Source organism: Moesziomyces antarcticus (assembly GCF_000747765.1).
Source record: "Moesziomyces antarcticus DNA, scaffold: scaffold_v10008, strain JCM 10317, whole genome shotgun sequence".
In the NCBI taxonomy this organism is placed as follows: domain Eukaryota; kingdom Fungi; phylum Basidiomycota; class Ustilaginomycetes; order Ustilaginales; family Ustilaginaceae; genus Moesziomyces; species Moesziomyces antarcticus.
In genome coordinates, this window is record NW_014639002.1 from 493621 (window position 1) to 508675 (window position 15055).

Below are 15055 nucleotides of genomic sequence, written 5' to 3' on the forward strand. Positions count from 1 at the left end.
GGAGTGACCCTGAACTCAAACATCCGCTGCTGCTGGTGGTGCCGCGTGCATTTCACTTGGCTTTGCTCGGTCAACCAGCGGTGGTCTGCATTGCATCTCGATTGAGCCGACGCGCTGCACTCGCGACCGAAATTAAGTTCACACTCTAGACCGCACCAGCATCACCTCGTTTTGGAGCCAGGCGGCGTCTTTGGATTTTCCGGGCCGAAGCTGCTCTCGGTCTGGGTCCACCCCGAGGCAGCGATACGGCATGGTGTGAGCTGTCGATCCCTCTAGCTCCACGGACACGCCAAAAAGGGCCCGCAATTCGACCGCAGTCTTTCCAGATTGGATGCTGGATAGAGGGAGTTGCTCAAAGTGGTGGCGCCGCCGCCGAGCTGCATCACGTCCCCACGCCGCCAACCTGGCGTTGTCAGGCAGACAAAGGGTGGTCACCTGCCACTGCTCATGACCTTCATCGCACAGTTCCGCGGTACCGCCAAAGCGAACAGCGGCTTGCTGGACCGCGTCGCTGTTGATGTGAAAGTGATGACATGAGAAGAAGAGGAGCATGAATTTCACCCTCGACAGCTGGCGGTGGCATGAAATTGCCAGTGCAGCCCGCAGCAGCCCGCAGGAGCCCGCAGCCGCCGCCCCACCGCCGCACCCGGCCACGTCGAAACTCTGAAACTTTCAAACAATTCCAAAATTTCCCGACCGACACCGCTCCCCCGCTCCCCCACGCTACCGAAAGAAGCTGCATATACTGTAGACACCGAATCACGACCCGCGCTGAACCCCTCTGAGTAGAAGGTCGGGTTCGACGGTGCTGCGAACACAGCTTTTGTCTTGTAGCGGATCGCTGCGTCTCGCTTGCTTGCACGCACGGCCGTCCCTGCCATGTGAGCAAGCCATGTGAACACACCTCACGTGGAGCCATCAAGCTCCACGAAGAAGCATCATAAAAAGTGTGGCGCGCGTCCAAACGCTGCAACGGGAGGCATTCTAGACTGGTTGCGTCGACGCCAGCTGATCCTCGAGCCGCGCCATGTGCCTGCATCGTTCTCGGTGGCGGTCCCAACACGGCACACAGCATGCACAGCATGTGCAACAGCCACCTACGACCACCGCCCTCAGCCAGTGCGCCTCCAAGCCCCCCTCTTGGCAAGCCCTCCCGGCCAGGAGTATCGACTTTGCCCTGCAGCCCGAGACGGAAGCGGCGCTTGCCTTTGACCCGAAAATTTCGCTAGCAACAAGGCTTGGAAGCATGTCGACCTTGATCGTCCGGCACACTTTACCGGAACGGTTCCGTTTTGCCTGTTTCGACAACAAACGTGTGAGAGAGGGGTCCAAAAAGTGGCGATCTGTTAGACCTCAGCATCTGCTTTTTCTGTGAGCGCGCTTTTTCAGAAAGTGACACAAAGCACCGTTGGTCGAAGAGCCTGAGCTGCCGAAGCGCACCGCACGGCACACCACACGCGCCACGCACACGGAGTGTTCCGAGACCCGGACGCTTAGCCTTCTCATCCGAGCGCTCGCCTCCTGGTCAACGCAACCACAAGCCCTCTTCAACCCACCAACCTCATCTGGCTCGCTCAGCACGCTGGTCCGTGCAATAGGCTGCTCTGACCCTCATCACGCTTCTCGCACTTTGGGCCGAGACCAACGACGCACGCCGGCCTCGCCTTGCGCCGCTATTCATACATCGAAGCGTGTCTCGACATAGCTCTTGCGGTCCCGATTCCGCGCAAGCCGACACACGCACCATCGCCCGCACTTTGACTTGTCGACGATCGTACATCCTTCACCGAGGCAGAAGCTGTCGCGCCGAAGAGCATGTCACCGCACCGAGCTCGTCGAATCCAGCCATAGTCCGTCGGATCCGTAGGGCGAAGCGCTCGGCGGCGACGCAGCTGCCAGCATGGCCATCACGCTGCAGACGGTGCTTCCGAGCAAAGTGCTGCCGCGCGCGCCCAGTCCGAACGCGGCGTCGCCCAACCCGGGCGTGCGCTCGTCCATCACACAGTTCATCCCAGCCTCGCCCGACGCCTCTCTCGACCAGGATGCGTTTGCCACCTCGAGCGCCGGTCCAAATGCACTCGACGCTCCATCGACCCCCGGGGGCAGTCAGTATGCTCATACACGCAGCCGTGGTCTCAGCACGAGCTCGAATGCTCAAAGCGTATACAGCGCCGATGGTGGCACAGCTGGGCTGAAGAGTCCCATGTCACCGATCGCGCTCGGGCGCAAGTCGATGTCCGCCGGCGCGGGGTCACGCAGGGGCATTGCGCACAGCATCCGCGTGCTCGGCGTGGATCGCGATCCGGACTTATTCGACATGGCACCGCTCAGCAGTGGTCAGGTCGATGTCTCTTTCGAAGCGACGCTGCGAGCACAACCACCAAGCAGCAAGGGAAAGAACCGCGCTCGGGATCCTCTCGACGACACCGAAGCACACGCGCTGTTCGATGTCGACCTCGAGTCGGGTCAGCCTGCGTCGAGTCAGTCGCGAGCGACTAGATTGTTGCAGCTCGGAGTGCAGTCGATGCCATGGAGCAAGTCGCGAGCACGGACGTCGACCGACGCAACCCCACCCGCTGTGCCGTCGTCTCTACCCCAGTCGCTCGACATTCCGCGCGCACACGCTAGCCTATCGGACGATGGAGACAAGCAAGGAGGCGGGATCGAGGACGAGGATGGTGGGGACGATGATCGGCAGCATCTGCTGTACAGCGGAGGCGAGGCAGACCGGCCGGGCTTCTTTGCACCGGGAGACCGAAGTTTCGGGTACCACACGCTTGGTGGTGCACACGGCGTTTACGGTGGCAGGGTGGGATTCGAGCCGCTGTTGTGGAGGGAGCGCATCTGGATGATGACCGGTGCGTGCCTTGTTGCGGTGGTCGTGGTCGTGGCCATCTTGATCAGCATTGATGTAATTGATTGGCCAGGCGACGGGATCGGAAACAACTAAAGAAGCCGCCTAAGGCACTCGAAAACTGCCCCCATTGTATTTGTATCTCGAGCATTATGCATTTCAGCCCGATCCGACCGCACAGCGAGGCGACTTGTGGCAGCAGTGTGGGATGGTGAGCCGGGTGGTGTCGAGATGTTCGGAATTCGGAGAAGGAGATGGTGACACGACGGTGATGGTCACCTCGGCAATCTTTGTCCCACATGGAACGATTGCCCCGTCGCGTGGTCCTAGCTTGGGCCAGGCTTCTTGTGTTGGACGTCGGGGTGCTTGTTGTCGGCGGAACAGGGTCGGAGTTCGGCCGCGCTGAGAAGGAAGGCCGCAATGCAGAGGCCGATTTGACTGTCATCTCGCATGGCACAAGGCGAACACGGACACACCTCTTCCGCTGTACCACACTCACGCTTCGAAGTACGAAGCGTTCGGGACGACGCTGATGCACTGACCGATGGAGCGTCGTGGGGAAAGCGACAAATAAGCTCCAACTAACTCAGTTCCGCACGCCGGATCATCTTGCTCCGTGCCCACCCTATGCCGTCTCCTGACAGCTTGCCGATCGACAAATCGTCTCGTCTCCTCAAGGCAGCAACCATCACCACTTTCTCTTTACGGGCTTGTCGCTGAATACCGCCAAGCAGTGTGATGTGTTCAGGCAAGAGGATGGATGGCGGGTGGCAAAGAGGGCGGAGTTGTACCACCAAAGGGATCGGCGGCGTGCGGCGGGAGAGTCACAAAGTGAGACCGGCATCGGCTGCATCTCTCCTTGGACCCTGTCGAATGCCTGGGCGACTCGACGCTGCAGTGCGCGTGACACGTTGAGCGTCCGTATGCTCGGCTAGCGTTCTTTTTAGCGCCAAGGCACGTCCTCTCATTCCGCCCGACGAAATCGACGCACGTTGCCCGCGCCGCCTCGTCCATTAGCGCCCAACCGCGCGCGCCGGCGTCGATTCGGATTCCAGATGGCCGCTCCGCGAAAGCGTCGTGCGCTCGGAATGTCGGCCCCAAGCTTGGCACTCGTCCACAACCCTCTCTTCTCGGCTGCCCGGTCCTTCGTTTCGGCTGCACGGCGCCCGAGTTGTAGAGATCGTTGCGCTCGTGCGCCGGCCGATTAGCGGCAGCTCGTACATCGAACCTAATGTAGCGCTTCGTGCGAATGCGTGGCGAGGACGAGCACCGCGCCACACGCTCACTCGGCGCCTCCGACGGCAACGCAGCACCGGCTATTGCGACAGAGACTCATACCTGCGAGTGACAATATTAGCCGGCTGTCAGATATCCATATAAGACCAGATGAATGAGGCGGTCATCAGGCGTTGGTTGCTCCTCATACTCCCCTCTCCGCCCAGGCCTCTCTATACCCCCCTGTCCCTCAGTTACCCTATCCAGCGGTTGCTGTTCTAGACGTAGATCGCCATGAAGCTGCTTCAGATTGCTTCTGCTGTTGCGGTTGCTGCGCTGTCGGCAACGAGCGTGTCGGCATCGCCGCTCGACTCGGACGTGCTCGCCTATCCTGCTGGCGTCCAGCGCTCGGTCGAGGCGCGAGAGGTGGAGCGTCTCGTGGCGCGCGACAACACCGCACCCACCTCGCCGTTGACCAACTACCAGCAGTACCAGTTCCCCGCCCAGCTCTCGCAGGCCGCCTACTGTGGCCAGCCCGTCGGCGCCAAGGTGGGCGACGCGCAACTGCTCTGGACCGCCGGTGACGGTCGATCGACCCCGATGACGTTTGTTGCCTACTCGCCCAGCAGGGGCGTCATCGTGTCGCACCAGGGCACCAACACCTCGAGTTTCTCTTCGATCCTCAACGATGCCGACTTTGCGCTCGACCCGGTCAACTCGCGTCTGTCGTACCTCGGCAGCGTCAAGGTGCACGGCGGCTTCCAGGACACCTGGCTGCGCACCGCCGACTCGGTGCTCGCCCAGGTCAAGTCGGCGCTCGCCGCCCACCCGGGCGCTGCCGTGCTCACCGTCGGCCACTCGCTCGGCGCCGCCATCTCGCTGCTCGACGCGCTCTACCTCAAGAAGCAGCTGCCCTCGTCTTCGGTCAAGTCGGTCGTCTTTGGCCAGCCCAGGACGGGCGACAAGGCCTTCGCCAACGCCGTCGACGCCAACCTGCCCGGCTTCGTGCACATCAACAACGGCCGCGACCCCGTCCCACGCCTGCCGCCCGCGATCGACTACCAGCATGCGTCGGGCGAGATCTGGATCAACCCCGCCAACTCGCTCTCCGCCGTCACCTGCCCCGGCCAGGAGAACAAGAACTGCATCCTCTCGGTCAACCCCTTCACCTACGATGTCTCCGACCACACCGGCACCTACTTTAACGTCCACATTGCCGGTCGTGGCGAGAACTGCCCCGCCGTCATCGGATGATCCCTGAAGCAACGAGCAGAGTCTGCGTTTCTGATGGATCCAGGTGCTCCTCGTTGGTTTTGCGCCTGCTCTTCCTCCTCTGCCGGTTGAACCCCACATTCCTTTCCCTTTCAAGTTACAAAAGCAGCCTGGTTGCTGCGCCCTGCCCCGTCGTTACCAATCCGTCTTGTCATGGGCGATGCAACGGAATAGATCCTGTTCTCCTATTCTCGGAAGTGTGTGGTTGCGTAGGGCAAAGATGAGCGGCCCGATGAAAAGCCTACATCGCGATCTCACACGTCGATGCGGCGCGGATGATTTCACGGAAGCATGCGCGGGGTGTGACTTTAGAAAAAACACGTGTGACGTCGAGGGGAGCGCGGTAAACACGGCCGGGAGCCCCGAATTTGGGCTATTTCTGGCCGTAGCGGTGTGATGAGCAGAAAGGTGTGTGGAGAGTCGGAAGCTTCCCTGCTCGACCCGATTGGACCGACCGACCAAACAAAGGCCATCGCCTCCACCCCTTCACCCTCTCACGACCACACCACCGCTACCCCACATCCCCACATCTCCTCCATCATGCTGCGACGCATCGCCAGCCGCACGCTCCGCGAGCCCGTCGCTCGCCCGTCGTCGCCTGGACCCCAGCCTGTCGCCGCCACCTCGGCTGCCGTGCTGTCGTACCAGTATCAGCTGCTGCAGCAGTCGCGCGGCCTCGTCTCGTCCGTGCTTCTCAGCAGCACCCGCGACGCTTACGAGACCAAGAAGATCGCCGAACTCAAGGCAGACCTCAAGTCGCGCGGCCTCGCTTCCACTGGCCGCAAGGACGACCTCATCAAGCGCCTCGTCGACCACGACTCGTTCGTCAATGGTAGCACCGCCAACATCTCCTCCATTCCCAGCTTGCGCAAGAAGTCCACCCTTGCCTCGCTCCGCGACGGCGCCAGCAAAGACGCCAACAAGGACGCCAAGAAGGCCGACGCGCCCGCTCCCCCCGCGCCCACCTCCCAGTCCGGCCATGCGGTCGTGAAGGGTACGCCTCCCTCCAAGGACGGCGGCGAGCCCAAGGGCCCCATCGTCGATGCCGACACCGCCAAGGCCGTCGCAAAAGCCTCCAAGCCGCTCGGCAGCATGAAGGAGTCCGAGACGCCCGCCAACCTCGAGCCTGGCACGGTGCACAACGCTGCTGCCGACGGTCTCGCCGGCGATGCCACCGCCAAGGCGTCGCCCTCGCAGCCCGACGAGGGTCCGGCCAAGAAGACCACGCCGCCCGGTCTGCCGCCCCACAAGGCGCCCCAGCCCAAGGAGACTTTCAACGTGCAGATCCCCTACTACCCGGACGCGCCCGTGCCAGGACCCGAGATCCCCGTGGTGACATCGTACACCTCGCCGCACCTGCGCCAGCCCGCCAGCTCGACGGACAACTCGCCGTTCATGCCCAAGGCCATCAGCGTGTCGGCGAGCTCGGCCATCTCGCACGCGTCCGACATGAGCGAGCACTCGAATTCGAACTCGGACGACTCGTCGCGCCAGAAGGGCATTCTTGCCGAGATCCTCGCCGACATCCAGGCCAGCACGGGCAGCGACGGTGACAAGCAGTCGGCACTCAAGGGCATCAACAAGAGTGTCGATGCGGCCAAGGATGCGTGGTCCAGCGTCGCCGAGCAGGCCAAGGGTGCGTTTGCCTCCGCGGCAGGTGGCGAGTCGTCGTCCTCGTCGGGATCGCCCGGATCGTCGGGCTCGGGCTCGTCGTCGCGCAGGACCAACCGTCCGCTGAATGAGCAGGAGCGCTCGGGCGCATTTGTGCTCGCCGGCATCGTGGTGGGCGGCTTCGTGCTTGGTGGCCTCGGCAAGCCGAGCAAGGCCAAGGACGCCAAGGATGCACACCACGACTCGAACAGCACGCAGCCCGACAGCACCACCGAGGCCAAGAGCGTCAAGGTGGTGGTTCCTGTCGCGGCGATTCCAAAGGGCGACCGTGCGCGTGCCGAGGAGGACGCCAAGCCGACGGGCAGCGCCGTGCCCGTGCCTGCGGGCAGCAAAGTGCTGGCGCCCGTCATGTGTGTTCCCAAAGGAACTCAGCTTTCTGCCGGCGTGGATGCGAGTGCTGCGCTCGCACGCCTCGCACAGCTGTCCACTTGCGAGGTGAGCATCACCCGTTCCTAAGCCCCTCCCCCACTAGGCCAACTATGTAGATATGCACTGGCTATCGATTATGCATCCGCAGTGTGCTGACTCCATGTCTGTTCTGCGCTTTTTGGGAAGGTTTCGGATGCGATGCTCAAGCTCAACCTGAGCGGTGGAGGGTATTTGCCTGGCATCGAGATGTACTCTCCCAACGGCGCGGAGAATGTACGCGTATGTGGACCGGCTTGTACGGTTCGAATGGTTTCTCAGCAGGACACTTCGGCGCCCAAACCTGCGCGTCACTTTGTTGATTCTGCCGAGGGTCACGAGGGCAGCGTTATGGTGATCGCTGCGCCTTCGCTCGCTAGGTCTGCAGTATGGGGTGGACTTATGACTGCCCGTGCGCAGTACCTTGGTCTGCAGGGGGTAGTGGTCGACGGTCGATGCCGCGATCTAGCCGAGCACCGTGATGCCGGGTTTGCAGTATTCGCAAGAGGCCATTCGATCCAAGGCCAAAGCCCATTCACCCGACCAGCCCAACTTCAAGTCCCCATCACCATCTCCGATCCAACCATCACCAGCGAGGGAGACAAGCTCAACCCTGCTCCTAAAGAGGTCACGGTGAGACCGGGAGACTTGGTGCTTGCTGATCAAGATGGAGTCGTGATCGTTCCACCCGAGAACGTCGAGGAGGTGGTTAGGCTGGCGGAAAAGGGTAGGGCGGAAGACGAGTTGTGCATGCGAGATATTCGTGCCGGTATGCCCGTCCAACAAGCCTTCGCCAAGAACCGCACCAAGTAGACCACACCTCCTTCCACTGTCAACAGCAGCTATCCCATCCACACCACAAAACACGCGATTGCAAGATTGAACGTCGTGATGAATTATGCCGAGATGGCTGGGTTTTGCAGCCAGTCGAGTGCCGGGTTCTCCAGATGATCTGTGCCGCATCGACAAGCCTCAATGTCAGCATTCCTGTCTTGGATCGACGCTGGTGGCGGAGACTTACCGTCGAAGTCAACGAGCTGTTCCCAGTCGCCGCTGGTGTTCATGGCATCGTACAGCTTCTGGACCTGGTCTGGCTGCTGCAGTGTCAGCGCCTCCTGCTTGAGTGGCTTTGGCTTTTGCTCCGTCTTTCCCTGGGCCGCTGCGACGGGGTATGCAGTCATGGCGTGCGTGTTCGGGTTCAAGATGGTCGCATTGTTGACGTGCACCAGCACCGCCTCCCTCCGCGCGAGGCCGGCGATCTTTTCCGCGAGTCGCAGCGCGTGCGTTGACGGCGCGACCGTAGCCACGAGTTCGGGCGCCTCGTACACGCCCACCACCACGAGCTTGCGCGTAGCAGCGTACGATGTCGCGAGCGAGAGCGCCGCTTCGGCAGCGGGCGCGAGCGACGTCCAGTGGTGCGAAAGCGGAATGCTGTCCGTGATGAGCAGTTCCGACGAAGAAGAGGCGTCCGCGAGCAGGAGGCCCAGCACGCGAGAGGTCGGGTACTTGGCTGCGTGCAGCACGAGCTTCTTGTACGCCAGTGGCGACACGCGCACCGAAGACACCGTCGACATGGTCACGATCCGTACAGAGGTGGGTGCAGAGCGTAGAGCAGTTGTGGGAAGATTGAACGGGATGGCGTGTGCACCTGTGTTGTCGATCCCCGATCTGCCATTACGGCGTGTGGGGTTTGTGCGTGTGCGTGTGTTTCGGATCGAGCCCACTGTGAGCGCGACACAGGTCGTGGAAAGGGAGATGGAACTCACTCCGGGAGGGCATAGTTCTCGGCCGACAGTTTTCGGCTGACACAGCGAACGGGGCCTCATCTGAATCCCCGATGCTCATCGACCCATTTGTTCAAATCCAGTGCGAGCGAGGCGAGGGGCTGTAGTCGCGAACGCGCGGAGTCCTTTTGATGTTTTTGGCGTGTCAGCGTGCTGCTGTTGTGCACGCAAACACACACTCGTGCTGTTCACCAATGCACCCTGGCGTGTCCATCTCCACTCGTGCCCATCGTCGACCTAGCCATCCGCCCTCATCCTCGACTCCGCCTGCTTCGTTACTCTACGCATAGAACCTCGCCTGGAGTGCTTTTCGACCTTCCCACGTCCATCTTTTGGATCCAGCTCTTCCCACCGGAACCGCCGACGGCGTGCATAGATACGCGGATCAACCGACCAGATTGCACGCATCACCCTGCGTCACTCGTGACCCGGCCCACTCACGACCTTGGCAAGCATGTGCTGAGTCTTGCTACCTTTTACACTCACAAGAGCGCGTCATGCCGCTCGCCTCGACCAACGCAAAGGCGCGTCTGGCGGCTACCAAGACGCGCCAGCCCATCGCCTCGACCTCCGCCTCGACATCTGCGTCTGCTTCGGCTCATCCGACTGCCGCGTCCATTCGCAGTAGAGTGCCTCCCTCAGGTCATGCCTCCCTACACGATTCTGCGCTCTCGCAACCCCAACCGTCGCGGCCGTTGCAACTCCAGCTGCCGCCTCCCCTCCCAACACTTGTCGATCTGCAGACTGCAAACAAGATCGCGCCCTCATCACAGGTCATTAGCGCACGCTTGCTATCACTCGCACGCTCCTTTCTCGCCATTCAACCGGACACCGCCTCGCCCGACCCCCTAGACTGGGAACTCGATCTATGCACAGCCACCTTCTCCGCCGTCTATGCAGTCTGCCTCGATCCTGCCTCCACCCTCGCTCGCAGGACGCTCGCCCGATGCGCTCGTCTAGGCGGCTTCAACATCGTCCTGCCCTTCGCGCCGGCTGGCAGCGCCGCCTCTTCCACCGTCTCTCCCTCAACGCTAAGCTCGCATGACCCGCACGACGTTCCGGGCGCTCACGCCTGCATCCACATCCTCCAGCAAGGCTCAGCTGCTACCTTCCAGGATTCCGACAGCGCCAGAGAGTATCGAGACGCCAACCGCGTCCTTGGACGTGCCTCGGATGCTGCAGATGTTCTCAGCATACTCAACGACAAGGTGCTTGGAAAACGAAAGGCCTCGGACACCAAAGGTGACCTCACCTCCACCGCCCAGCCCGTGCCGGCACACGCTCGCTTCGCGTCACAGCTCCAGACAGACGTTGCTCACGCCTCTTATTCACGCAACCGTGTCGAGGAGGCGCGAGCCACTTTCGTCCATGCCTTGGAGCAAGACCCCTTCAATTGGCGCGCATGGGCAGGGCTTTGCGACACTGGCTACGGCTCGGGTTCTGCGAGTCGGCATCTCGGTCTGTCCGCTCTGGATCGCCTCTACTCCAAGATCGTGGTCGACGTGCAGGCGCCATACGTATCCATGGAGGCAGCACTCAAGTCTGCACCCGCCTTCTCGGCTGGCGGCCACGCATCCTCCTTGGCCATGGTTCGCAAGGTGTCCGAAGACGGATCGAACAAAAAGTTCAAAGTCTCCTCGGAAGCTCCCCCCGTGCCTCCCCTGCCGACCAGCGACAACCGTACAGCACCCTCTTCTGCCAAACCGACGGGCAACCTCACGCCTCCGCTCCCCACCACTTCGGCGAGCAGCGTTACGGCAACTCGGCTCCATCCACCCTCGCGCGCCCTCTCCGCTGCACAGACCAACACCCACCATCTCGACCCCTTGCCTTCGGAGCAGGACGACGTCAAGGCCTCCAAGGTCAATACTGTCATTTCGCGGCCAACTCGCAACGGCGCTGTTCGCACCGCCACCATCACCGATGGCACCACGACGCAGAACGGCCGACAGCTACGCTCGACAGCTCAGAGAACGGGGCCGGCAGCCGCGCCGACCAACGTGGCCGCTCGCGCCCGTCCCGTCTCGGCCGTGCAAGGCAGGGCCGGCGCAATCAGCCAAGCCGGCAGCGTCTCGTCGACCTCATCGGCGTCGTCTGCATCCTCAATGACTTCGCGCGCCACTGCCTCGACCGCTCGCACCGCCGTGTCCACGCGTAGGGCGGCGACAGCCACGACCAGCCAGCCCACAGCGCGCGTCGGTACCGTCAAGTCCACTGCGCCAGCTTCTGCGCGGAGCGACACGGCCGTGAACGGAACCGCCGCTGCAACGAGGAGGGTGCCGACAGCAAGCGCTGCTCGCTCCGCGACGGCTAGTTTGAGCCGGCCGGGCAGCGCCATGTCCAAGGCCAGCTCGACCTCGATCAGTGGGCAGAGCACCACCGCTCGTGCCAATGGATCGCTCGCATCCGCCCGCACCGCCGCCGACGCCATGCGCCAGAAGGAAGAGGAGACGGCGAGGGCTAAGCTCGATGAGCTTGTCGCGCTGCGCGAGTCGTGCATGCAGCGTCTGACCGCGCTCGCTCACCAGCATGCCGCAGACCGGTACATCCTGGCCCTGCTCGCCCACGTCGGAGAGGCGTATCGACTGCTACGTCTGTGCGAAGGGGACAAGGCCGCGGCCGCGCTCATGCAGAACGTGCTGCCGTCGATCGGCGCTGCTGGCCAAAACGAGAACCCAGTTGTGGAGCCGCGAGCGCCAACGGATGGGCAGCAAGACGATGCGGACGAGCTTTCGTCGATAACGGCGACACCCGAAGCGACGCGCCTGCTCGATCTGCAAGTCAAGGACAGCCTCATCCACCACTTGCTGCTCGGCCGAAGCTACGCCGAAAGTGCGCAGTATGCATCTGCCGAGACGCACTTTGCTGCGGCGCGCAAGCTGAATCCGTTCGTGGCGAGTCACACGGACATCTACTCGCTCGTGCTTTTCCACCTCTCGCGCGAGGTCCAGCTGTCGGCTCTGGCGCAGCACCTGGCCATGGTCGCTCCGGGCACCGCCGCCACCCACGTTGTGGTGGGCAATGCCTTTTCGCTGCAGAAGGAGCACCAGACGGCGCTCGTGTGTTTCCAGCGCGCGGCGGCGGCGGCGCCCGACTACGCTTATGCCTACACGCTCGCGGGCCACGAGGCGCACGACCTCGGGCTTCACGACGAGGCCATCGCGTACTTTCGCAGCGCCATCCGCTGCGACCGCCGGCACTGGAACGCCTGGGCCGGTCTAGGGCGTGTGTACCTCGGCATTGGAGAGCACGAGCATGCGGCGTGCAAGAGTCTGCAGCAGGCGATCAGTATCAACCCCACCAACCACCTGCTGTGGGACTTGGTCGGCTGGACTTTTGCGCTCGTCAGCGCGCCCGCCAAGGCACTCGAGTGCTACCACCGTGCAATTGAGCTCGCGCCGGCCGCGTCGGTGCTCACGTACTTGCGCCGGGCAGAGCTGCTGCTGCAGCAGGGCGATGTTGAGGCGAGCCACCGCGATCTTGCATGCGCGCACGACCTCGCGCCGGAAGAGGCGAGCATCCACATCCTGCTGGCCCAGTCGTACATGCGCCTAGGCGGCGGCGCCTTCTGCCACCTCGAGACGTCGGGTGGTGCGGGCCAAGGTGGAGTCAAGGCCGGATCGGCGCTGCGGGCATCGGGCGTGATGGTGTTGCCCAAGGCATACCATGCCGAGATCTCGCACCATCTCAGCGTCGCCGTCGACCTGGATCCGTCGCTGCTCCGCGTCGTCAAGAGCATCTGCGAGGGCTACAAGAATCTGCCGGGCAGCAAGCTCAGTGTGCACGCGCACGACCTCACCGCCGCGTCGTTTACGCAGTCGCATCTATCGGCGGACTCGGCGGGGCTCTCGCACTACGATGCGTCCAGGGCCGAGTCGGACGCCCGACACGCAGACTCGAACGCGCAACACAGCGCATACGGCTCGTACCGACAGCACAATTCGCTGCTGGCCAACTCGACGCCGCAGCATCCCCAGCTGCTGGTGCCTGCCGACTTTGCATCCACGCATCCCGCCGCCTACCCCGACTCGAGCAGCTTCCTCAGCTTGCAAACGCCCGGTAGCACGTCGGACATTGTCCTGGAAGACGCAGACACGTAGAGCCGTCCGCGTCGCAATCCATCCGTCGCAATCGTAACCTCACTTGCAGACATCATCATGCTTCTGTCGTGTTGTTCTGCGTCAGTCACAGCATTGTTGGCATGTTGCGTATTTTTGAATTCATGTGGGGGCTTTAAGGTTGCATGGGCTCCAAGTCTCGCTGGGCCTAGATGGGCGAGTGCGAGTGAGTGAGGCCGTCTACTTGGAGGGTTGCTGCTTCTTGGCCTCGAAGATGGCGCTGATGGATTGCCAGACGACCTTGGGGCTCTGGCTGGCGTCGACGGGGGCCCAGATGCCCTGTTTCCTGTAGTAGTCGGTGACGGCGGCGGTCTGGGCATGGTAGGTTGCGAGACGCTTCTTGAGGGTCTCTGCGTTGTCGTCGGAGCGCTGGATGAGGGGCTCGCCGGTGACGTCGTCGGTCATGGGCTTCTTGGGAGGGCTAAACTCCTTGTGGTAGCTCCTGCCGGATGCGGGGTGGACGAGACGGCCGGTGATGCGCGAGATGAGCAGGTTGTCGTTGATCTTGAGCTCGACGGCGTGGTCGAGCTTCTGGTTCTTTTCGCGCAGCATGCCGTCGAGCTTCTCGGCCTGGGGCGTGGTGCGCGGGAATCCGTCGAGGATGAAGCCACCCTTGCACGAAGGGTTGGTCTCGAGCTGGTCCTTGATCATGCTCACCATGATCTCGTCCGAAACAAGGCCGCCCTGGTCCATGATCTTCTTGGCCATCTTGCCGAGCTCGGTCTGCTTGGACACCTGCTCGCGAAGCATGTCGCCGGTAGCGAGGTGGCAGACGCAGTTGTTGAACTTCTCGAGGATCTTGGGTGCCTGAGTACCCTTGCCTGCACCGGGGGGACCGATGAGGATCATGCGAACACCTTCCGGCTTGCCGCCCGTCACGGACGAAAGCGCCGACGAGGCCTTGTTCTCGAGCTGGGCGATCTTGTCGTTGAGCTGCGAAACAAGGCTCTTGAGATACGACAGCTCAGTCGAACCTGCCGAGATGGTGTCGCCCTTCATGCCAAGCTCCTTCTTGACCTCGGCCTCCGAGGCTACTCCATCGCAAAGCAACAGCACATGCGGTCAGCGGCAAGTTCTACCCATCCGAGGCGAGAGGCGAAGAGTACGTACGAGGGGGGAAGGGGCTGTCCCTAGATCCGCGAGTGGTGGTGGTAGCCATATTTGCACGAAAGGAAGGCTGAGGACAGGAATGAGGTGAAAGGATGTGGATGGAAGAAAGAGATCAACAGGATCGGCCGTGTGGAGAAGTCCGTCTGGCCGAAGCGTCGCTCGCGTCCCAATCGTCATCGAGGTCCGGCTGGATTCAATTTCGACCTTGGCAGCTGCCCTCAATCCGCACTCATTTTCTCAGCCTCATCTTTCCTCCGTTGCCAGTCGGCCACTTTGCAACCATTCTCGCACACTTCACCGCTGCAGCCTCTTTGTATGGGTGTGGCGAGAGATGAGGGTCATTGCCCATTCTCGCCCTTCCATTCAGGATGTCGCTTCGAGAGGCACGCGCGATCAGGAAGAAAGCAAAGGGTGTCGGAGAGTCCGGGCGTAAAGCCGGCCGGGACTGCCCACGGTCGGTTACATCTTCCGATCCATCCCATTCCAACCGCCTGCTGCCAAGTCGCGCCTGCTTTACAGCCGCGATCGAAGCCTGCTTCCGCATTGCTGCCGCATTTTCTGCCAGCCAATTTTGTAGCCTCGATTTTTCAATTTCCGCATTTTTGCGCCGTTTCTCTGCCAGGCCG

At 62.2% G+C, this 15055-nt stretch overlaps 6 protein-coding genes across 6 annotated transcripts; 4 read left to right on the plus strand and 2 right to left on the minus strand.

Moving 5' to 3' along the window:
• Positions 1-1027: 1027 nt before the first annotated feature.
• On the plus strand, positions 1028-2950 carry PAN0_008c3592 (uncharacterized protein; the record flags this gene model as incomplete). Its single annotated transcript, XM_014801093.1, has 3 exons — positions 1028-1248; positions 1498-1585; positions 1868-2950. The coding sequence occupies 3 exons, from the start codon at positions 1028-1030 to the stop codon at positions 2948-2950; spliced, it is 1392 nt and encodes a 463-aa protein (XP_014656579.1).
• A 1413-nt stretch (positions 2951-4363) lies between these two features.
• PAN0_008c3593 (alpha/beta-hydrolase) lies at positions 4364-5323 on the plus strand (the record flags this gene model as incomplete). The annotated part of the gene is made up of 1 exon (XM_014801094.1): positions 4364-5323. The coding sequence occupies one exon, from the start codon at positions 4364-4366 to the stop codon at positions 5321-5323; it is 960 nt and encodes a 319-aa protein (XP_014656580.1).
• A 558-nt stretch (positions 5324-5881) lies between these two features.
• On the plus strand, positions 5882-8230 carry PAN0_008c3594 (rraA-like protein; the record flags this gene model as incomplete). The annotated part of the gene is made up of 2 exons (XM_014801095.1): positions 5882-7447; positions 7568-8230. The coding sequence occupies 2 exons, from the start codon at positions 5882-5884 to the stop codon at positions 8228-8230; spliced, it is 2229 nt and encodes a 742-aa protein (XP_014656581.1).
• Positions 8231-8313: 83 nt separating this feature from the next.
• Positions 8314-9243, minus strand: PAN0_008d3595 (UPF0172-domain-containing protein; the record flags this gene model as incomplete). Its single annotated transcript, XM_014801096.1, has 2 exons — positions 8314-9140; positions 9234-9243. 2 exons carry the CDS (start codon positions 9241-9243, stop codon positions 8314-8316), a joined length of 837 nt encoding a protein of 278 aa, XP_014656582.1.
• Positions 9244-9698: 455 nt separating this feature from the next.
• Positions 9699-13301, plus strand: PAN0_008c3596 (uncharacterized protein; the record flags this gene model as incomplete). Its single annotated transcript, XM_014801097.1, has 1 exon — positions 9699-13301. One exon carries the CDS (start codon positions 9699-9701, stop codon positions 13299-13301), a length of 3603 nt encoding a protein of 1200 aa, XP_014656583.1.
• Positions 13302-13499: 198 nt separating this feature from the next.
• PAN0_008d3597 (adenylate kinase) lies at positions 13500-14478 on the minus strand (the record flags this gene model as incomplete). The annotated part of the gene is made up of 2 exons (XM_014801098.1): positions 13500-14350; positions 14430-14478. 2 exons carry the CDS (start codon positions 14476-14478, stop codon positions 13500-13502), a joined length of 900 nt encoding a protein of 299 aa, XP_014656584.1.
• Positions 14479-15055: the final 577 nt, after the last annotated feature.